This window comes from Grus americana, chromosome 2 (genome assembly GCF_028858705.1).
Source record: "Grus americana isolate bGruAme1 chromosome 2, bGruAme1.mat, whole genome shotgun sequence".
Classification (NCBI taxonomy): domain Eukaryota; kingdom Metazoa; phylum Chordata; class Aves; order Gruiformes; family Gruidae; genus Grus; species Grus americana.
The window spans coordinates 110,443,739-110,468,000 of NC_072853.1; the positions used below are offsets into that span (position 1 = coordinate 110,443,739).

General features: G+C 39.5%; 1 protein-coding gene across 6 annotated transcripts in view; it reads left to right on the forward strand.

Moving 5' to 3' along the window:
- The window catches only part of TPK1 (thiamin pyrophosphokinase 1), a 319,194-nt gene extending 295,940 nt beyond the window's left edge, over positions 1 to 23,254 (forward strand). For 5 of the 6 annotated variants that reach the window (XM_054817003.1, XM_054816997.1, XM_054817000.1 and 2 more), the window contains one exon: positions 22,955 to 23,254. In XM_054817003.1, coding sequence (XP_054672978.1) covers positions 22,955 to 23,073 — 119 coding nt within the window. In that variant the 3' untranslated portion in view covers positions 23,074 to 23,254. The remainder of the gene's footprint in view (positions 1 to 22,954) is intronic. The other variant, XR_008575907.1, reaches the window with a different exon arrangement.
- Positions 23,255 to 24,262: the final 1,008 nt, after the last annotated feature.

A 24,262-nucleotide genomic window follows, 5' to 3' on the forward strand; every position in this document is an offset into this window, starting at 1 on the left:
CATGTCCAGCCCTGCCTACCTTCAGAGACAGGGAATGGCATTAGTCCCCCATTACTGCTGGGGGACCAGGCTGCTGCAGGGGTGACATGAAGCTTCACCATTCCTTTCCTAGCTTTGTCACCTCAAAATCGGTCCATGCTCTGCTGCGTTCTCAGTGGGGCCGCACCTAAGGATACAGCCTGCCTCGGCTGGCATGTTGATCTGGGCTGGGTGGAAGAAAAACAGTGCATCTCATAAAGGTAAAACATCTCCAGACATGAACTAACATCACTTCTGTGATGTGACACACAGAAAGTGTTCAAGATTTTAAAGTCAGATATCTGTGGATCATCCCTGGCTCTACATAGATGCTTTGTAATCTCTGGTAAGCTTATAAATTCCCTATCTCTATTGGTAAAAAGCTTACATTAATACTAACTATACTGAACTGTATACCTACCACGGGTCCAGACCTTACCATTAGATTTTTAAGTCAAGGCACTTGTGTAGAAAATCTGTTTTAAGTCATTTATAGAGGCTTCTAAAATTTTATTGGTTATAGTCTTTCTCTTTTTCAAATCACTGTATGATCTCACTGATGGCAGCTGAAGTACCTGGCTTTACACACTCAGGCTTGCAAGCCACAGCTTCAATAAAATTTTGTTAAACTCCTTTTTATAAATTGGTGCTCCTGCAGTGTGCAGCAAAAACCAGGGAATATAAGTGTGATAGGAAAGTTTTATTAGCCTTTCTTTAGGATGATCTGCACTATGCATTTACAGCTCTAGCGTGCATAATTAATACAGTCAGCCCAAATACATTGCAAAAATGCCACACCACTCTCTGTGTTTAACATACTGTATATATTTTTGTGTGATAAGTATACATATTTTTGGATGTAATTACAGTGAATGTGTGTATATGTATGCTACTTTTCTTCATGATTATGACAGAAAAATGAAGGTAATTGATGATTTTTTTAAAATTTTTTTTTGGAAAATAGTTATCCTGGCTTCTAATCCTGTGATTGTTCTACCCAAGGGCAAAGCAAGGGCATTTTCCTAGGGCATGTGTAACAGTCATTCCCAGTACCAAACCACAGTTATCTGAATGTAAAAGGAAAAGCTTTAATAACACAGTAAATTTACACCCTTATCTGTGCTTGACAAAATTCTAGCCATAATTTGATTTGACCATATATACAATATATGTTTTTATTTAAGTAATAATGACTGAGGCACAGAGCATTTCCTGAAAATTAATGGCTGGCTGAAAAATTTTTATCGCCCAAATGCAGCCAAGGGCCGTTAATCCCAACTGGTCAATTCTCCATGAAATGCCTTATGTCAGGGGTCATTTGTTACATTCCTGTCCCTCCCACCCACCAATAAAGAAGTAAAATTAAATGTTACTTTCCTACTATGGCATCACTGAGCCTTGAAGCAGCCGCCGGAAGCTCCTGCTAGAAAGTGTTGCTGCCGTAGCAATGAAGGTTTCTTAAAGGATGAGTGATGGAGAACCCTTCAAGAATGGTCTTTCACTGTCTATTACTTTGCATTTGTTAGTGAACAAAGCTCTTCAGTTTGCTTCTTGGAGGTGACAAGGAGATGAAAAGACTGTTATGTTTCCGTTGCCACTAGAAAAGTTGTGGCATTAGGAGGGTGGGGGGAGTTTGCATCCCACATATATCGCAAATCTATCTTATCTACCATGGCTGCCATCCATCTAGGATCTTGTATTTATTCTCTTGTATTTAGTGACCAGTATTAAATACTTGAAACTCTAGTTTTTCTCTCAATATTTCATTCATTGTTGGTAAAAATTGGAACATGAGAGGCTTCATTGGGGCTAAATGATATTGTTTCAAACTGGAGGGCTAAGGTACATGTAGTGGCTATTGAAGAGAATAATTTAGAAATTAATGAGATAACAGAAAAACAATTGCAACAAGCTGTCAAGAAGGTCCTTGCTAAATCTTCAGGTTAAAAACACAAAAAACCCTCAAACAACCCCTCCTTGCATTTTTTTTTACACTCTTCAGAATTAGGTGAAAACACTGTTTCCTTTTGCAAAGCATAATGAAAATCATGTTTGTGTATCATTATATGTGGCAAATCTGTCACCAGGATCTGTCATCACCCAGCACTTCCCCTCTCTTGCTAGCAAACACATACACCTTACTCAGGAAATAACCTCTAATGGCAAGGAATGGGGACAGAAACTTGGGGACAGAAAGCCCTCCACCTCTTGGGCTGAACGCATGCGCAGCTATACCATAAAGCACACCTCTGGCAGTGTTTCACTGTCCCTCCAAGTGTGTACTGGGGCTGGCGAATTCACCTGCCCACAAAGAACTTTTGTCGCTGCTTTTCAGGAAGGGGAAAGAAAAGCCATCAGTCACTGCGCATTCAGCCTGATCAACCTTTGCAGACGTACGTTTTAGCTTACAACTATTCATCTGCTTTATTATGAGACGGTTCCTTAGATGGCAGTCTTGGAAGCTAGAGACTTGATTTTAATCTCAGTCTGCTGCCTCCTTGGGAAAAGGGGTAAGAGAATTGGGCTTTCATTCTTCCACTCATAAAATGGAACAAGCCTTTCTGTTAAAATTTTTACTTAAAATTGGAAAAAGGCATTACAGATACAAAACTGAACTTATGTTATTATTCTGTTTAAGTACTGGAGTTCAAGTGGTTGACTCGGGTCAGTCAGTGTATCTGTAGAGAGTGAAGATGTCAAAAGCCTATTATTTCAAGTGAAACTAGATTTTCAAGCTATCCCAAACCATATTAGTACCTGAAGGAAATACTGCAGTTAGGTGTCTTGTGGCTGTCCCTGGAAGCCTGCTTTAGGGATCGCAGTTTCAGAATATAGGACGATGAGAAGGGTACACAGAGCCAAGGAATGCTTGACTCCATTTCTTTAAGCAAAGAGACTTTGATCATTTGAAACTTGTTCCATATCCCTTACCCAATATATTGTTCATAGCGCTAATCTAAAAAACGTAACCAAGTAAAAGTGGATTTAATTTCACATTATTTTTATTAAGATGGATTTTTTTTCAAGTGTTTTGTTGTGCAGACTGTGACTGGGGCCACAGTCTGGCAAACAGTTGCACTCAAGTTGTCCCATTGTGCAGTGAGACTACTCATGTGCATGGCTTAGCCTATGGGTGCTGGCATTTGCAGGATCACAGCCGTTTTTGTTAAAATTATGCTTCATCTTTAAAACAAATCACTTCTAATGAAATTACATGAGCTTGATAGCAACACCACCACCCAGACTGGATTCGCGATCTGTTTTTTTAATTATGGAATTTAATTATTTTTCTTCTAATATTTACTACTGAATTTAATTTTTATTTTGTTTTTCTTGCTTAAACATCCTAAATTTCAGAGATTCACTAAAATGTGTCACATCATTATAACCCTTATTATGAATTATTCACAGTAATTACTGAGTTGTTGCAAACTTCATTATAAAATTTAAAGTACCAGAAAATCTGGTGGTGATACTGTTTTACTCCTTGGATGTTCTTAAAATAAGTCGGAGTCAACAGATTGCAAAAATATGCAATTACGAAGTTATTAAAATGCAGATTTTTGGCAGGAAGCCACTGTAGTCTCCTATGTTCACAGCTGTCTATTTACAGGAAAACTGCCCTGAGCAGCCTGTGATGGCTTCTTTGAGCTGTTACAGCTGATTGGGTCAGTACAGTGGCTCCTCTAAGGACTAGGTTCAGTAACTTTTTACCTCCTAGTTCATAAGCTTCACTTGAAATTATTTTTTTTAGACAGGAGGGATTGACAGTAGACCATCTTTTGTTCCCTTTTGTGCTGATGGTAAGTCTATGGTGCCTCTCCTGAGACTGTACGTGCTCTACCTGTGTCTACACAGATGGTTCCTCGGATTAGAGTGTGGACCACTCAGCTGGCGGGTGTAGCAGCATAAATTTTGAATTACGCTTTTGAGGTCACTGTAACATGCATTTTCCCCAGTCAGAACTGGCTTTAATCATTGCCGCCTTCACAGTTCTCTGAGAGCAGGGCATACTGGAGTATTAACAAAGTGGCAGATGCTTTGCTTTAATGAAGAAGCAAGCACTGTCATCTTACCTTCACCATATCCCCCATAATGTCACTGGGTGCCCCAGGTGTTTTTTCTTTCTCTCTGCACAGTGACTTGGGAACAAAAATTATGACCTACTTACTGTAGGAAAAAAACCCAAAACCCACAACAACAACAACAACAAAAAAATAAAAAAACCCCACACACTTTCAAAGTTGGTGCTCAGTGTTGTGTGCAGATATTCAACACCATTGCTGGCAGCCAGAAACTGCTTCGCCTATGGTTTAATGGCCAGGTAGTACCAATACGTGGCGGCTCTTTCTCAGTGTCTTTTTTTGTAAGGTGCTTTCAGTATGGACTTTTATCATTCATTTGTGCAGCTTTACCCAAGGAGCAAAGTTCTTTTCCCTCTGTGAAATTGTGAGACTGGCACAAGCCCTGAAAAGGAGGGGGAAGGTTCTGCAAAATCAGGTGTGTAGCATCTAAATGGCAAGAAACAGCACAATGAGAAAGTCATCCCTGCTGTGAAACTGGGGTCATGTTCCCGGAATAAGGAGAGGCAGAATTTCACATTGTCTATGATAAAGTATAATGGAAGAGTCTCCCCTTCTAAAGCACTAAATGTCTGATGCTGTTGGGGGGTTGCTGGCTCTATGAAGCAGATGTCATTAATATCAATGAGGGTCTGTAATAGTCTCCCACAGGACAAGTGACATTTAGGGATTCAAGACTGAAATAAATGAGAAATAGAACAGGACCATTAGAGAATATATTAGAATTTGTTACTATTATACTGTCCCATTATATATGGGACTACCTGGTAATAGTTTAATTTATTCCTCATATAAATACCTTACTTCTCTCTCAGTCAAGTCCAGGCTGTGTTGTCCCAAAAAATACAAAATGTGGCCACCTTCTTCATAGATTTTCCTAATGATAATGAAAAGCCTAGAACTTTTAAGACGTTAAGTCATCATTTAAAAGTTGAGTGCACCCTGAGAAACTTGTGTGGGCAATAATACAGAAAAGCTTACATTTATATCTTGGAAGGAGGAAGATGCAGTGAAAATACTAACAGAACTCTTTAACCTCAGCATTGCCAGTGGGTACTGTGGTATACAGGAGGAGGTGTTTTGAGGTTACCGCGAACAGAGAGAAATATTCAGAGAACCATTCTATGATATGATTCTATCAACTACATCTGAAGAGCTTAATTTTGAGGCTCTCCAGAGGTGTAAGCACATCAGAGGGCTGCAGAGATGCAAAGCAACGATGCCATTAAACCACTGAATTGTCATTCCCTGTGCTGATGTTCCTGAGGCACCCAGGAGGCAGGTTGGATGCCGGTGTACCATGGGGCAGCTTGGGACTACTTTAGTTTATGCCCATATATATGGCCCCCACAGGCAGTTCAGCTGATGTAGGAGTGGTGAAGCACAATGCGCTTTTCTTCCACCTTGACAGACTGTCTCCTTGGCTGCAGAATGAAAGACAGATGGTGGAAGAGGAGGAACCCAGCAGGGGATCCTCCAAAGACAAGGCACTGTACCCTAATGAGCAAAGGCAGGGCACTGCCTTGTTCTTGGCCATTTGCACCAAGGGAACTCTACTGATTTCAGTTCCCAGTCCTGATTTCTGCTCTGTTAGTGGAGAAGTGTGCCCCTTAACACAGTGGTGGGCATTCCTTATGCTGCTGGTAAGCGGGAAGAAATACCATAAAAATCAGGACTGGCAAAAGTACTGAAGAACATACGGCCACTTCCCTCCATAAGTCCCTCCAAGGCACTTTAAGGTATGTTTTTCCTCATGTAGCTTTAAAGGTCCTGAACCAAAAGAACATTAAAATGCAGGGCTGAAGGTCTGGGACCATGCTGAGGCTCATCGAGAGGGATTGAGGGATGAGGGGAGAGAAAGTCTTTTCTATCTGCAGTAACCTAGAGAGTGAATCTTCACAGGAGAAGAGACAAAGGGTCAGAGCCTGCCTGCTTTGTCCTGTGCCTTTCCAGAAGTGAGTATATTTTGATTTCCAGAGAAAACAAAAAGATAGAGAAATGCAAAGGAGGTTGGGTAAAGGATTTAAGGAACTCTTGGGCAGGTGGGTGATGACACTGGAACCGGCGAAATGGGCTGTGATCAGGGAGAGAAGAGGAGCAGTGGCAGCGGGGGTCTTACCGGCAGAGGGTGCTTGAGAAGATGGAGGGGCAGACTGATGTTACTAACACATCGTGCGCTCCTTTTGCATCGGTGTTGGTCAATGCAGAGTTAACAGCAGCTTTGGCCATCAGATACTTTTTAGGATTAAGCCAAGAAGGAAGGAGGCAAGCTTGTGTAGTATTAAGCAGGGCCCTGTCTGGGTGCTCTTCCCCACTTCCTCTCGAAGTAATCTATTACATCTCAAGAGAAAAATGACCCCAATCTAAAGATTAATAGAGCAGTGTGTGGATGTTTCCAGTGATGTGTATGAAACTCAATTTTTTTTGTCGCAGTATGCACCGAGGTGTCCTTTATCAGCAGATCTCTCGATCTTAAAAACTAGGCTGATTATTGAAGAGGGCAGCAGGCAATTTAGGGCACACGGTGTTTTCTTATGACGGAAGCTTTGCTGTGAAGTGCAGTAATTTATGTTGATAAATTGCAGCCGTCAGAATGTCTAGATTGCTTCATAAGATGAATTTCTAAACATACATTTCTAATTTGGGTATTGAGGCGTGGGAAAAGGGGTGTCTGAGAGATTGGGGAGAAGATAACTCCTGCATGTACCATTTCTCGAAAAGTAGCGCAGGACTTTCACATGTTCCTGAAATTGGCTTGTTGTCACTACGGTCAGATTAACCCACTTTTGGTTTAATGTGACGAGTAAAAAAAACTTTCCTCCTCCATAACCAAGCTGCAATGAAAATGGAAGAGACTGTACAGTGTCAGGACTGAGAAGTTTTTGAACACTAGATCTTTCTTAGCAAAGGTTTTTCAGTTTTGGAGTTCTGTGTGCATGCCAAAATGTAAAGCCAGCTTGGCTCAGGCAAGGCATATCTAAGTGAAGCAAGCTGCCTTCATTTAATCAAGAGACAAGAAAGATTACCATAATCGTTGTAACAAAAACTGCTTTGGGGAGAAAAGAGAGGAGCTTTCATACTATGTTATTATTGATGTGTCTTACTATCATTAAGGTTATAAATAAAGAGATTAATTTAAAAGTAGAAGGGCTTTGCTAGGCTAAGTTTTGTCTTGTTTTGCTTGCTTTTTAAATCAAGAATTAAAGGCACTAGTGAGTCTAGATGCTCTTGTGAGAGGTTACAAATTTCTCTGTCCTTTTTCCATCATGTTATATGGTCAGAAGTTTTACAAGGAATCCTTTGAACTTCGATTCAGCATAACACAAGCTAGGTACTGAGGTTTTTATGATATCAGTGACATGTCTGTGTGGACTTAGCTTAAGCACATGATTTAGTACCTCTCTAAACTGTAGCCTGCAGAAAAGAACAGTGAACTAGACTGACTAGATAAGGTCCAAATCAGGTATGAATTTACCCTAAAGATGAGTGTGTATGTGTCTTTGAATTGCAGTTGTCCCTGAAGGTGATAGTGAATGCACCCAAATGGCCTGAAGATTTGTACTGTTTGAACCTGATCTCCCTAAGGAATTATAGAGAGATCGACCAGGTGTTTTCAAAGCAGGAAATACATTCAAAATTTGACCCATCATGACACATCTTGACTTGCAGATCTTTTGCAAAGATGACCGTGGATTACAGCCTTCTATAAAGTGTGAGCAGTTTGAGTTCCAGTATTTTCAGAGGGACATACACTGAAATTAGTCCAATTAGCAATTAAGGGGTTTTGAGAGGACGGTTTTGTGTTTTATACCATCATGATTCCATGCAGAACTTGTTAAAGTACTGGTGTTAATGCTAGATGAAACTGAGCGTGCTGTGGCGTATTATCTGATAGTAGTACCTGTAGAAGATGAGAATTTAATAAAAAAAATCCAGCATTTGTTTTCTGTTCTGGAAGAAAAGGTTTCTATATTAACAGAGAGGCAACTGCTGTGCATGTCATTTCCTAACCTTGTCTCCTATGACTTTATTATACAGAGCTGCATGCACATAGGCAACAGAAGGAAAACTACAGCATAACCTGTTTGCTAATGGTGCTAGTTCCTTTAGGCTGAATGCTAGCATGGCATATTCTTATGAGACGCTTGTAAAACTTTATTTCCAAATACAAGTGACAAGTAGTGTTTCCAGTGTGTTTCCTGGAGCTCTGGAAAAGGGTATTTTACTCAGCACTAAGAATAAGAGCCAGCTGGGATTTGTTCAAATAATCTTTTTCCTCTGTGATGTATTTTAATATTTCTGGTTTTGCCACAAGTGTCTTCAAGCTGATATCATTACCCCTTTTGTTAATTTTTTTTTTTAAGGACTTCAGCTTTCCATGCTAGTGGTCCAGAACCTATCACTCTGCTGAAGATAAACTAAAGTGGCATGTCTCTGTTGGGCATGTACCATCTGCTAAAGGAAAAAAGTGAGAGACTCCAAATTTGGAGTTCCTCATCTTTCTAGTAGAAGGAAGTTTCTCTGGGTGTTACCTTTTGTTTCAATACAAAAAAGGCTGATGGAATCAATTACAGCTTTTTCTTCTGTTTTCAGACCTGAACTAAGAAAGCACAAAAGCAGCGGCACACTTTTGCCCAGTACATTGCAATGAAATTGCATCATTCAATAAAAATTACAATTGGCTCCACAGTATAAGAGAGAAGGGAATGAGAAGCTGGCAGGCAAGTTCTGGCTCTCCTTAAATGTATGCATGAGGAGCATAGTGTATCAATGGAAGTGTAGATAGGACTAGGCCCTGGGGGTTTTATTCTCATTACATTACCTGTTCACAAAATGTAAAGGGGGAGTAGACTGGCAGACTCCTAAACTTATTAACTATTTTCTATTTGGGGAAGATTAAGTTTTGAAGAAAAACATCCAGTAATCAGTGGGGTGCTATTTATATCATCATAAACTTGTGTCAACTTAACTGATTTTAATAATGATTATTATTATAAAAAACAGCAACTCTTATCTCTGCCACTGCACACGTGCTGTAGTAATGAGGAATTTTCCTACTTTTTCCTTCTCCCTTCTGCTCCTTCACACAATACCCTGACTTAACTCATTTTTCCTCTCCTCTTTCCCCCTAGCTGTCAATCACTGTCACATTACTTTGCATCATATGCATCAAGAAGAGCAGCTTTTTCCATCAAGTAAGCCAATTTTAAAGCTGCCTTCCCACAGGCTATACAGATTGTGCAAGCTGGAGGAGCTCAGGAAAGAGTAAACTGGACAATAACAAAGGCTCCCAGAGCTGCTTCTGCCTGCCAATCTCTCATGCATATATTCACACAGCGCTATATATAGGGCATGCCTCCAGGGCCAGAATCACGTCTATCAGCTCAGCGAGCAGACCTCCTATCCACACCATTAATCACAGTAGGGAGGAGGGAAACGGCTCATTACGCTGCATCAATGATATTGCCCATTCCGTCTTCTACAAATTACGGGAGTTGTCTCAGTGTTGCATTTGGCATCCCGTGACTTTTGAAGTCCGTGATCCAAGAGAGGGAACAAAACTTCTTAACAGGAGTGTTTCCCTGTGGGCAACAGAGGTTAGCCAGCAAAGTGCATTTAGTGGGTTTAGAGTGCTATAGCAAGGCAAGCTTTCCATGACATGTTTTTTCTACTGTGAAATTTTTGGTAGTGTTCCTTCCTTCTCCCAAAATGATAGATTTGAGGGACTTGTTCTGTTCTGCAGCATTGTTTTCAAGCCCCTCAGTCCACTTCCAGTATAGTTTGTGTGTGTGACATCTGCAAGGCATCCTTTATGGCTGACTGACTTCAGGTATATTTGAGTAAGAGCTTCCTGCAGTATTCTGACCTGCCTTAAAGGTCCTGTGCTTTGTCGGAGAATCCTATGACTATTTATGGGTACCCTTTCAAAGGAGCATGCAGAGATTTATCCACCTGGCTGCTGCTGATGTTGGAAGTCATATAACTACATTTTTGCTCACAGCTTTTAGGCTTGACACTTTATTGCTCTCTTTTCTGCTTATGTACCTGTAAATGAGCCCTGTACTTCAAAATCTGTATCATGCAGGTTTCACTCTTGCACATGACATGACAAACCTCTTGCCGTGTACTGACCTCATTGCTGCAGGGCTCATCTTATATCAGTTTGGTTCAGACCATGCAAGGTTCGCCAGCTCTTCCTGGAAATGTTGGTGTTTTACTTTGTGTTTTCTAAACCCATCCTCCAGTAAAGTTTAAGCTTTTATCAGACTTTCTTCCTGGCTGATTTTTTTTGCTTCAAAGTGCTTCCCTTGGTCTCATGAAATCTGCATTGTAGTGGGCATGCATTTGATACTATTCTGATGGTTTTAAAACAAGCCTTCATGTTTCTATAAGACCAGTGCTGCCTATTCCACAACAGAGACACCTTTCCATAGGTGGCCATGCCTTAAATTACAAAATAGTTATAATTGTTCAGTGATCACCAAGCCTGATGCTGGGTCCAAATCTTGCATGAGACACCTCTAGATTTGGAGGGTTACCTCGGAGATACATTGGCCTCTTCCATATCACTGGATACGTCTTGTAGTGATATACTCCTAAAGTTATGATATCAGGAGGAATATGTGTCTATCTCCACATCTTCCAAGAGATGAAACAGAGTTGTAGGTCTTGCTTGATTTGAGATTTCTGCATTTGGTTAATTATGAGAAGTGTCTTCTCTGAGTGGAATATACCAGGATCAATCTTTAGATGTGTCAATATATTCTTGGGTACTTCTGCTTGCTTTGTAAGCATGTAGACATCAGAGATATTTTTTATTTGAGTATAGTAGAACATTTAGAATAGTAGAGCATAGAAGAATTCAAATGAAAGAATTATAGCTATATTAATTTTTTCCTATGAGCATTAGTCCATCTTTACATCCATCTTTTAACACACTATGCAGCAGACTTGTTGAAACTATTGGTAGGAAACCCCATAGCAGTAGTTAAAGGAATGCTTATAATTTGGAAAGACTGTGTGCTTTATTATTGATCTGCTTTATTTGAAAGTAGAAATTCAGTTTGTTGGGATTTTTTTTCAATTTTAAGCAAACATACCTAGTTAAAATAAATTTAGAAACAACATAGGAAATAAACTCTTACACCTGTGATTCTTCCCCCAGGATAAAGAGATACTCACTCATACTCATATCTTTTTTTAACTGTATTTATTTCCTTTTCTAACACTTAGGCCACACATCTAAAAAGTTACATTAGTCTGCTGTAGGTGGCAGGTTAGTCAGGAATCTTTTACAGTGCTATTTTTTATCCTTCAGATACTTTTAAGAAAGATGTGAACTTAAGCTGCTATCATTGTTTCTAGAACTAACAGAAATGTTTTAATAGTAATTTTTAGCAAAGTTTTTCTTTCCTCCGAGATAATTTTGCAAATAGGGAAAATTTTACTGAAAGCAAAATAAAAAAATATTTCACATCTGGTGATTTTAAATAACTGGTCAGATAGTTAATGTCTACAAAATTCTACTAGGTATCATAGGTTTTGTGAAGTGACTACAAAACAAGAAAGAGTGGAAAATGTTGAGTACACCAAATGGCCAGGATGGGAAAAGCAATGTCAAATAAGACCCAATCATATTTAATAAGTTTGATTCTGAGTTCAAAATTAAATTCAGAAAAGTGGCTTCCATAGCCACTTAGGAATATTTCTCCTACAATACATGTCAGACTGATAATTAGTGAGGAATGACAAATGTTTGAAGATGACAGTAATTTCAGGTGAGATAAGGAACATCCCAGGCTATAAATCTGACTTACTTTATGGAAGCTTCCTATGGCCTAAGAAAAGAGGCTGTTTGAGGATGTATTTCCTTACTCAGCAGTGTCAGCCATCATGGTCTTTCAACCCCAAGTGCTGGAAATTAGTTGGTGTTGGCAGAACTAGACAAGCTGTAATGTAGTTGGCTTGGTCTTTTATTTTACATATGACTGCTGGATTTGTAATTCCTTTTCCTTCCCACTTCTTGCAGTGTGTTAGGTGTGGTTTATTGGTAGGTTAAAAGCCAATGTCAAGTCCTCCATACAGTAAAACTGAGAGCCTGCTGACATGCATCACTGTGCCATGGTGTGACTGTTGCAATCCATCTTGACCAATGCATTTGAAAGTTGAACTACATATAATCAATTGCACTCTTAAAACTTTCATGCCTTTGACTGCACTATGTAGCACTACATTAATTTGCAGTGCATTTGGTCCCTGCGTTTGAGGGTCAAAAGCTTACATCACCTGGCTTGGGCAGTGCCTGACATGGCACTGCATGATTAATGCAGAAGCCTTTAATTCCACTTGGCCCCAGCAGAAAGCATGGTCTAGCCCTGCTACGGCAGTGTTCCCTAGAGGAGAAGCAGCAGGAGGAAATATTCCCCCAAACCACTGAATCCTTAACAATCGCAGGGCCTGGAAGTGCACGACATATTTCTGAATGTCGAGGATGAATCACTAGCCAGTTTGCAAAAGGGGAGGGAGGGGACGATGGGGAAAAAAAGGCTTTTCAAAGGTCAGGAGGAGGAAGCACACCAACATGAAAAGCTTTGTTCATATTGGAAATCATTACTTGAAATCAATTGGACTTTTCCAGAGTGCACAACTAACTAAAAGATCCTCAGTAGCTAGTTTTCCACTCAAAGTCTTTGACAGTCAATGAGACTTAGGACTTGTCTTTAATGATGAATCTCCCTTTTTTTAATTTTAGGGACAAACATTATATAGAAGTTGTTGGTATTCAGCAGCATCAACAACAAATCAGAATCTTGCATCCAGACAAAGACTGTAAAAGCAAACAGACGAAAACTTTAAATGAGCCATATGCACTGATCTACTGATTCTTAAACATGGCAGATACCACTCCATGTCCTTCCTGAAGCAAAGTGCTCTAATGGTGGGTGAAGTGGAAGAAGCGGGTATTACTAGCTAAAATAGGCTTTGCCGTGTTGTAAGTTATATTTTTTGTTGGATTTAAAAAAAAAAAAAGCAAAAAAAAAGCTGATTTTATAGCTTAGAATAAAGGAAGATTGCAAAGACATAGTGGGCAATGTTATTTCCAAAAAAATCCTTTATTTTTTGGAGGACGTGGAGAGCCATCGAATCCCATTGAGTGATTCTGAACTAAAAACTGTGTGGTTTGCAGTCTCCTGTTGAATTTCATGTTCTGTCTTAGAGGTGGCAGCATATAAACTTTGTTGGATTCCTGTGAGTGAGTTTGGAGGAGCTGCAGCTCCATGACTGTTGACAAATGTTTTAAGTTTACCATGCAAGTTTGAAGATAAATGGAATAGAATTAATAAGCATTAGTAATGGCTTTATAATTGAAATAGTATAGACATTAGAGGTACATAGGGTGTTAGTAATCATATTAATTATTTGTTAACAGAAAGACAAAGTAATAAAATTAAAAATCAAAAGGCTTAGTTGTTCACATGCAGATCTAGGGGGACATTTTGTAACAGAAATAAATGCTTTCGCTTCATCCTCAGGGTGATATTATCTGCGTCTAATTGTTTTTCCTGAAGAAAGCAGAGCAATCTAAAATTCTAAGTAATGCACAGCAATTGTAGGGGTGAAAATAACCACATTTTAGAAACTTCTTACAGCATCCCACCCCAACACAGTGAAAGGAAGCAGTGCTGCTAGGAAAGGGAGAGATAAATGGAATTACTTTTCTATTAGAAGTATAATAGACTTTATTAGTTAGTCACCTGTGCTCAGAATAGATCAGCTGTCAGGGAGAGCAAGTAGATGAACGTGTACCTTGTGAGCTGTCAGGAGCAGATCAGTGTGGATTTTTTAAATAATAATTACCCGCTTCCAGAGAAATGTTTTAGACAAAAGCACAGCTGCTTTATTGATGATGCCTTTTGTGCATAAGGATGAATATTCTAGTTTGTTCTTTTCATTTTTCCATGTAAATGTAATATCATATTTCCATAAAACTCTTTTAGGAAATGGTGCCGTTCGCTATTAAAGCTTGCATAATAAAATTATTTGTCAGGGATTTAATTTGATCAAAGTCAGTTATTTGTAATAAAGCGCTAGTAGCTAAGAGGGGCTGCTTCTTGCATTCAAGACTGGGGATGCCCTTGCCCTCTGCAAGCCACCGTACAGCCAGCTGTCCTGGGATTCAGTGTGGCAGGGCACGCAGAGGGTAGCATCTTTTTTTGTACCCTGACCAGCGCTCAGAGCTGAAGGCAAATGTTTGCTTCCTTGTGGTCAGAGGAGCTCTTTGAGCACTAGATCCACTATTCTGGCACAGTTTAACAGTCTGCCTGGTCTGGCAACTTGATTGACATGAGGTCTGGGAGCAAGAAACTCTGCAACTGGTGGTCAAGAGAGTCCGTGGTACCTATGTGGCTCCTGGGGCCCACCCAGGAGTCTGGATGGAGCAGCCGTGGACTGGGTCAGTTCTGGTGGGGGCTGGACTTGGGGGGGAAGAGTTTAAATCTGCAATATGTTGAAGCCCTCCCAGAGTTCAGTAGATCTGCTTTGATCTTCACTATTTTAACATTGCACGTTGTATACAACCACCTTTGTTCTGCCGCAGGTATTGGTTCCAGCCCGCTACAGTTCGGCTGCTCTGCTTCCTGCCCCTACAAAACATGGCAGAAGCTGGAGTTAAGGACTGAGCCTTTACAGAGCTTTGTCAAATTATATTTAATTTAATTTTGGCACTGTAGCCCAGCGACAGAGCAATTCGTACAGCAGAACAGGGCTCTGGATATGAAGCTGAGCTAGTCCTGGCAGCAGTGATAAAGAGGAGAAGCTAGCCTGCTTAAATTTGTTTTTCAGGGATGGCTAAGGGACTGGCTTTAGATCAACTCCCTTAGGAAAATCACATCCTCACCACAGAGAAATGAAGCAGAGCAGTGCTAAACTGAATGGCAGGCTTGATGTTGGGGACTCTTCCTATGCGCTGGTAGGCAGTAGAAGAGGTTGGCTGAAACCGTTGTGCGGTGTTTATGGCAGTGCTGCTGTTCTCCATGGAGCGGATGAGTGAGATCCCCATTTAACCCAAGCTGTGTAGGTATTTACTGAGCAAATATCGATATAACCATATTTCAGTTACAGGCCCAGTTTGGATATTACATGAATAATCATTGTATCTGCACATTTTTGCAAACGATGGGAACAACAGTACCATGCAGAAGCTGGAAGACTTGTATTATGCATGTGTTTTAAAAGCCTCTTTTACTGCCTCTTCTTGTGAATTTATGAATCTAAATGTGACAGGATTTATCAGGATTCCAAAGAATAGAAGAGAAAAAATAATTAACTATGTGTTCTGGTTAACTAATATCACACTTAAAAACTCATGGAAGGATAGAGAGATGGATTTCTGTGAGAGGGTGGGGTTTTCTCATCTTTATATGAAGTGCTGGAAAATGACTACAGCTAGAGGCAAGATGTTGATGAAGATCTGTCCTGGATCTGGTTGTGTTGAAAAGCTTCCTGGCGCCAAGTTGTTCAAAGCCTGACTACATGGATGTGGTCTGCTAGCCCGGAGATTTGGGTCAGGAAAAGATTGCCTCTCCTTCCTCCTTCCCTGTCTCCAAAAGCCCAGTCACAAAGAATGTAGGGGGAATTTCACTCCTTTCTGCAGCACTGCGTGTGGTCATTTGCTAGGATCATTTGGGTATCTTCCTCTAACAAATTCAATATATTTCACAATTAGGCGCATCGTATCAACTTGGCAGTGTAGCAGCTTTCAAGTATTTTTCGGTTCTTTGCTGTCACGTCAAACCAGAGCTTCAGACCGACATGCCAAGACAGAACACCATTGTTTTTAGCTAATCTCGGGTTTCAGCATTGCAACAGATTGCCGTTCTCGGCTTTGTGTGACTAAGTAATGTCTCTAAAGCATGGCAGCCTAATAGGATGATGTGTGCTATGAGGTGTCTAATGGATGTTTAGAGCTAAGACAATTCATTAGCTGATGCATCTCAGCATTACTTTTGCCCCTTTTTCTCATAAGAATAGCGTTCTTTATCTTGCCACAACGCAGAGAGACCAAAATAGCAACAAGTTATTTTGACTAGATTATATGCAAGATCTGTACAGTAGTGACTGTCAAACTGAAGCTATACTTTATTTCTGCAGCTGTTTTTTCAGTGCTTTAACACTATTATTAATAGTACCTGTCACTTGTACAGCCCCTCAGAGTTGTTAGCTTCATAAACATTATACAAACTTACTGGAAAGCATCAAAAATGAAGTAAACACTCTGCTTCTTACTGGCTAAACTAAATTCTTCAAATTACTTCATAGCCTGGCTTTTTAGCTTAGTGAAACAGTCTTCCAGACCAGCTCATTCCCTGACTTTCTTCATACTTACATTTTTGGTAAATCAATTCTGCTATTGTAGTGTTGGTACAGCTTTATCATATCTAGACTGGAAAGGCACTACTGAAAATAATATATATATATATAATATATATTATATAGTTTCTGTGTCATAATTTCCAGGCCACTTTAAGAGGCTAAAGTGATTTTGAACAAACACTGGAGCACATCTTGTTAGTAGTGCTAAAATGCTGCTAATAGCCATAGAAACTTCCTGCAGTTAATGATTCTTGTTGATTTTGGTGAAGCAGAGACATTAGGATAGAAAGCACTCTATTTCTTAGCATCATTTTTATCAGCTTATCATTTTAAATTGCCACCAAGCAGGTGATGTGACAGGAGGAATTCGAGCTATTCTTGTAGTACCACCATGATTCTAAAGCTGGAAAAATATGTGGGGAAAAAATGTGCGCAGGTAACAAATGTGAAAACTTCTGACATCCATTTGCATTTCTGAAGGCTCACCCAACATGGGTGGTTTCTATCCAGGGTAGAACACACAGTTCTGTTAACATTTTTCTCTCTTTCTAAATGAAATCATTAGGCCTTGACAACCAGTGATTTGTTATCATCTCCTGGATTCCCACCAATGTGAGGCCAGGCAGCTTGTGCTGCAGAGCCCCTGCCCAGAGTCTCTGCCGGCAAACAACCTGGCCCTGCCTGATGGGCCCCCTGTACCCTGTATTCTCTCGATGCTTTTGTGAGCCCGCTCGTACGGATCCGTCGACATTACAAAACCATTGTTCTGTGCTATGAAACCGGGTATCAAAAGTTACAACTGTTATAAAAATTGCCCAAAGCAATCTCTGTTTATTCAAAACTCTCCTTGGCCCTAAAGGAATTTGTGTCATGACACTCGCCTGTCCCCTGCCACTAGATTCGGAAAGCTTTTATGGTACTTCGGTGTTGTGTCAATATTGAAAATAGTTCGTGTTTTATTGTAAATTACTGTTATTTGCAACTTCCAGTTTTGCAGTTCCCGCTGCACAGGGATCAAGGACCCAATTTTTCTTTTGTATACATCAGTGTAAATCAAGATTAACTCCAGTGAAGTCAATCTAACCACAAGTGTAAAACTAGGAGGAATGAAATGAAAATCAGGCTATAAACTATTTGGGGTTTATTTTTAAATAGCAAAATTAATGCTGCTGTTCTGCAGACACAGAGTGACCTGCAAAGTACTAGCTCATGCATTACTAATGCATCTCCATTTAAATGCAGATTTTTGCTCCTAACACAGAACTTCAGGGAAATCCTCTCCAGATAAACTGTAATAGGATACCAAATGGTAATTCAATATTTCACTTTAGCTTGTGTTTCAGCTTATTGATCTTAATTTTCTATCATTTTGATGCAGCATTTGCCTAGGGGGAAGAGGATTACATTCACTTTAATAAGGCTTTTAATTAATAATTAATTATTTTTATATTCCAAACATCCATGCCAGCAGTGGCAATCTGCTTATATTCGTGTACCTATTTCTATTTTTGGTGGTGCAAATCGGCACGGTATGACTTTATGTATTTCAGGAAGTACTTGAGAAACACAGCTGAGAAAAAGAAGCATAGCATATATATCACGATATCTATGTGGGACATGCTTATCGTGACTGGTTTGTTCTCAGTCATCTGTGGTCACAGTAGTAAGACCCTGACTTGGTGAAATCCCATGAAGTGGGGACCTTTGTGCTACGCCACTGCATTCAAGGGCTTTCCAAAAGGCTTCCATTTGCCTAAATGTCTTTGCATAAAGACATGAGGAGTGACTGTTCCGCCATTCTCACACCAAAATCACTTCCTTTACTAAATCTACTTCTGGTAAGGAAAGACTTGCACCTTGTAAACTCCTCTTCCAGCATGACCATTGGATACTGCAGTTAAATGCATCTCAGCTGGCCAGATCCCACTGTGGTTTTGGTATAGATGTAGAAATAACAGAGGGCCTGCTTGTTCAATTAAGTCTTTTGAATTAATGACGTCATTTGCTTTCACCATGTATGATACATTTAAGAATTTTTTTTCCCTGTATGAGCCTCCTTCAAGCCCTTCTTAAGTGCAGCTTAATGTACATGAGACCTTGATACAAGCTGTCTTCTGCTGGACTGAACTTTATATATAAGTATCTTAAATAGTACAATGAAGTCATAGGAATAATGTTTATAAGTCTACTACATCATGAATACAGCTATTAAGAGGAGTAACCTGATATTGAGAGCTAGTGTTTTTGCAGCGCCTAACACGACAAGGCCCAATCTAGTTATAATGAGAGTCCACACTGCTTGTTCAGTTTCCAGGCTGAAGGCCTGCAGCACAACGGTGAACATGTTGCAAGCAAGGCTTAGGTCTTGCTTTCAGCACCACCAAGTAAAAAATAAAATTCCCAACCATGGTGGAGGTATAAATATGGTAAAAGTTTTTCAAATACGTTTTTAGGTTTGGGCTTTGTTGGTTGATTAGTTTTAGCATGCATTTGGTTCACGTTTCTAAATGTTGTTCTGGCAACCATAAGATTCATCAATTTTCAAAATCTTACGTCCGAGATTAACATTTTCCACACAGCATCTTCAGAATTGTGCATTTAAAAAAAAAAAAGTATCAAAAGATGAGCAATAAAATACTGGAAGTGGGCAGACTCAGGGTTAATGTCCTTTGGGACAATTACAGGGCAAAGGTACTTTGTTATAGAAGTTAGTCAGCAAAAGGGATGTCTAAGAAATAAAGATGTTTGTGATTATGCTCCTTTGGGAAGCTCACTTATAAGCCCTCAGATTTCTTCTCTAAATTATTTATTCCCAAACTTCTCACACCCTGACACATTCAACCACCTGCTAAACAAAATAAAATCTGCTAGAAAAACATTCCTCCACTACCACATCAAAATAAGTCCTGCCCATGTTTAGGTCTGAATTAGTGATATATTGCAGTCCATCAGACAGAAATGAGAATCTTTCATTACTGATAAGAATACAGGGTGCACCATAAAAAGTTGTCTCATAATAGATTTTGTTGTTTGGGTTTTGGTTTGGGGGGGGGGGGTTATTTTGGGTTTTTTTTGTTGGTTTTGTTGTGGGTGGTTGGTTTTTTTTCCTTTCCAAAAGGCAGGAATAGCATTTGCTTTTAGTTCTGAACTCCAGAGTCGTCAGACTTCAAACCACACCACAGAACTACTAGTTAGTTACCTTCTCATGTAACCTCCCATGGCCTTCCTTGAAGGCATGGCCACCTTGGCTCAGTGCCACTGAGACATGCTGACATTATAGATGGAGAGTAATGAAAAATAGTATAGCTACATTGGAGGAGCTGGGTAGGGTATTTTTCTCATCAACAGTCTATTATCAGTAAACACAGTTCAATTGGAACCAAAGCACTAAGCAAAACTTCAGGGGAAAAAAATGTCTAACACTGTTGGAAGGGGGGGGGTAGGTGGGTGTTGTTTTCAATGGGTCATTTTTGGTTTTATCCAAATCAGCTCTTGAAGGTTCTCATGAAAAACAAAAGACTACTATTTGTCTACAATAAAATTTTCAGTGATCCAATGTAAAATTTCTTTTAATTAGAGAATTCTAAAAATCGTAGGGTTTTTGAGATTTAGATTAAAAAAAAAAACTCAATGTGGAATCCTTTATTAAAATCATTTTTGGTACCCATCAAAACTTTAATACTAAATATTAGAAAATAAAATAGTTTTCTTTGGAATGCACTTCAGAAAAATAATCTCAATAGCAAGAAGGGGGAGGGAGAATTGTAATAGGTTTTTTCCCAAGGCATAAGGACTTGCTAGGACTTAACAAATAAGACTGAAAGCCATTTAAAAAAAGGGAATGGATCAGGTATGAACTAGTAAAACTTCCCACTTCTTTGACCTTGTAAACTTCACATCATAATGCATGACTCAGCAGGAAGTTTTCCTAGAAGCAGTACATCCTACTTCCTTAACTAGCTTAAACCTAGTTTTTCACTTTAATTACTGTTCATTTATTGAATGGAAAGCATGCATTTTTAATTATGTTAGTTGAAATGTTGGCTGGTTTTGAAACCAAGTACTTGGAATTGGTCCATTTGAGCCACGTGAATCAGCAGTACTGTTTTATAGGTTTTGCATTTTTTTCACTTCAGCGTTTCAAACTGTGATCCTTGCGCAGAAGAAAAGCTGGTAGAGAAAGATAAAAGGCTCCACCTAGTGGGCAAAAATTTTTTCTTTAAAGAAAAAAAAAAGCAAGATTTTCACTCAGTTTTATGCATGAAGAAATACTGCTTTAGATTTTGTTTCATTAAGCTGCCATGTTGTTCTTAATTCTTGCCTTCTACAGAGCCATTATTTCATATGCAAAGCTGAAACATTAAGAATTATTCTGACAGTTTTGAGCAAGAAGCAATAAATGATACTAAATGAGTGGGTTTATACAGAAGAGCTGATCCACAAAGTTCTTCCTCCTCTCTTCAAGGTTCAATATATAGTAACCAAAAATGGATAATTTGTGTGTCAACAAATATTTTAAACTATTTAAGGTTCTTTCCTACTTAAAACTGACTGGAAAAACTTGACCATAACACTTAACAGAGTATTTTGGGAGTATTTTTACACAGAGAACTCTGCCTGTGTGTTACCTCATCTTCATTAAATGACCTGTTTACCTGCAAAAGGTGAAATCTGGGTTCTCTGGCAACTCAGTCCAGTGCATCAGCTTCTGCCAAGGTATAACCCCCTCAGCCCCTGCTGTCTCTTCCAAAAGCAAACACCAAAACTTGTGTGTCCTGGCATTTGCCCAAAAGCCTGCCTAGCGCTGTTGCGTGTCCAAAATCATCCTGGTAGAATCTAGCACCTTTATTTTAGGTACATAATTGATGTAGTACAGTACCCTTTTTTTTTTCCCCCCCACCCCCCTTCCTCCTTGCTGAACTCAGGCACTGTATTGCAGTTCTGCTCTAAACTCCTGAGAGATTCAAATGGCAGGACTCTTCAGATTAAAGCAGCAGTGAAACTCAGGTGTTACTCTCTTATTCCAACCAAATACAGCTAACAGCTGAAACCTTCTCCTCAGTTCATTTCAGGCTAATTAACAAGAGTGGGAGCAGGAAAAAGTAGCAGAAAGCACAGATGTGGCAGAAGAGACACTGAACTACATTGTGTGTCCTGCCTTTTGTCAGACTAGACTGTCTCTCATTTTCAAGCCATACAGCCTGGCAAGATCAGTTCCTCCTGTGCAGCTTCCAGCAATGGGTAGACAGCGTAACATGCATTGTAATATGTTACTACACCTAAGTTTAGCCCATGTTCACATCCACAGTTGGAATATTTGTCTCCTGTGCAAATCACAAAATACAGCTTAATATGCTGTTTTGCACACCTCTTGATCACAGATCTCCATTTGCAGTGGGCTGATAGCAAATCCAGAGGATTCCTCTTTCAGTATTCATGCACAACAGGCCTGTGTGACAGGCCACGCAGACTGCCTGAACAGCTTTCCCCGGCTGCAGCCCTCCTTCTGTCCTTTATGGAAATGTAACTCCCTGGCACCAGTGGCTTGTTTTACAGACTAAAACAAAGGGTAGTCTTAGCGTTCTTACTCTGAACCTTTATACGAGCAAGGACTAATACAGAATTGACTAGTCTTAGAGTGCCTTTGGGGCAGTTCATATGTTTGGAAATGCAAGCAGTGCTATCTCCAAAAGGGAGGAAATGGAAGATAGAAGTTAAATAGCATTTTTTTTTTTGTTTGGGGGCAGCTTTTATCATTGGTCTCGGCTTCTAGGAAGCCTCTGTCACCCTTAAAACATGTCAGCTAAAACAATACAGACCAGTTGTTTAGAACTTCATGGTATTTCAAAATGTTTATTACAACTGCACTGTTAGCTGTGTTAAACTCTCCTAAAATTGGCATTAGCTGTTTGTTAAAGCCACTTGGTTTCTAATGCACCTGGACACCTACCTCACTAGACAATGCAACAGAAGATGCAAGTCACTCACTTCAAAGCAGTTGTTGTTAAATAATACCACTTTTAACTGCTGGCCTTTGCTCTAGAACTGTTCACATTTTAAGAGATTATAGGCTTGCTGCTGAGCTAAAGCAAATCCGATGTTTGGAACTACAGCAAGATCCTCTGCCTCATTTTACTTTAAATACCTTGTCTAGCACTGGTACTTGAGCTGATGCTAATGAAATACAAATCTCCAGATGTGAAACTCTGGGGAACAGTTGACAATCTGCTTTTGTACTAATCTGCTGTAAACTCAAAATGCTAATTTGGGGATTAAGTATTAATTTATTCCCTCCAGAGGTCATCAGATAGTCTCATACGAGCCTTCTAGTTAATATTTAACATAGCTATTTTAGATGTTGTTTAGCTGGGTTACATGTTTTTTGTCAGCTGTTTTTTCCTTGTGGGAGCAGCAGTCTTTACAATAAATGCACATCAAGGCATTTGTTTCAAGAGTACCACTAAGTCTCTTATTTTTCATAGCTAACCAGGTGCTGAAGTTTGGAACGCTCGTCAGTACTTCCAACACCTATGACAACTCCGGCATTGTGACCATCGAGACGGACAAGCCTTTGTTGTGGACAATGGCTATCAAAAGATAAGATCGGCTACAGCTGCCTTTTCTGATCTGACTCAGCTCAAATTACTGCAAAATTTCACTGAATTAAGACAATAAAGCTGTTGCAAAAGATATAAGCAAGCACTGATTTTATGTACTGAATGGAAAACAAGTCTGAAATAAAACTCACTTGAGATCAAATAAAGATTAGTAGCAATAACTGAGTACTTCATTCTGGTACCTCACTCTACTTAATCAGAAGACACATGAGCTGCCACCCAATACAATCATAAACAGAAGGGAATGTAAAGAAACTACTACTGCTTTTCTGGTTAGTTTAGACTATTTTTACAAAGTATTTTATTCCGATACTGAACTGTTTTTTTCCCTTTTGCCAAAAGGAAATAGAGCACACAGTTGCACGAAGTATAACTATCTTAAAAGGTGGTAGCACTAAGCGTAGTCAATCTCATTTTTCTGTCCTGGTTTGTAACATATGTAGGCGCTGGTGAAGATTTCTCAAGAGTAATAATTGAACTTCTCCAATTATGAAACAAGTTTGTCTACTGAAGAAGCTTCAGTTTTGCTGTAATACCAGTATCAGATTTCCCAGTACTAAGTGCTTTCAAAGTCTGTAATAGAAACAGCATTATAACTTCTGCAAATACCAACAAGCTTTTTGTAGTGAAAAATAAATTTCTCAGTCTCAATCTGAGGAAGAACATTGCATCTACCAGAGGTTTTGCAGGCTTAGTTTTTAAAATCAAAATATTCAATCATTTAATAATGGAAAATTCAGGTCAACAAATGCAGAGCCCTTTATAAAAATTCTATGTCCATTTGTGTTACAGAACCCATATCCAAAACAGGGGTGTACCCTATCCAACAGTGTGAGCAAGCTGTTGATTTGCTGAAGGGCTGATTAGTATGTCTGACAACTAAATTAACCTCAAACTGTACATCTTAGTAACCAGCTAAGTTTGGCTTTCTTAATTGTGCCACCAGAGTAAGGATTGGCAATGCAAGTTCTTTATTTGATGTAGTTTTTTTTTCCATTGAAGTACATAATATAACCTAACAGGATTTCCAAATGCAGAAAGGAATTAGGGATAATGATGGTGATTCCAGAAATTAGCGACAAGAAGGCCAGTTGCTAGACTTTTAAATCACCACTTGAGAGGATACAGTAACGCTGTTTTCTTGCTGTCTGCTTTTGCTGGAACAATGCTGTT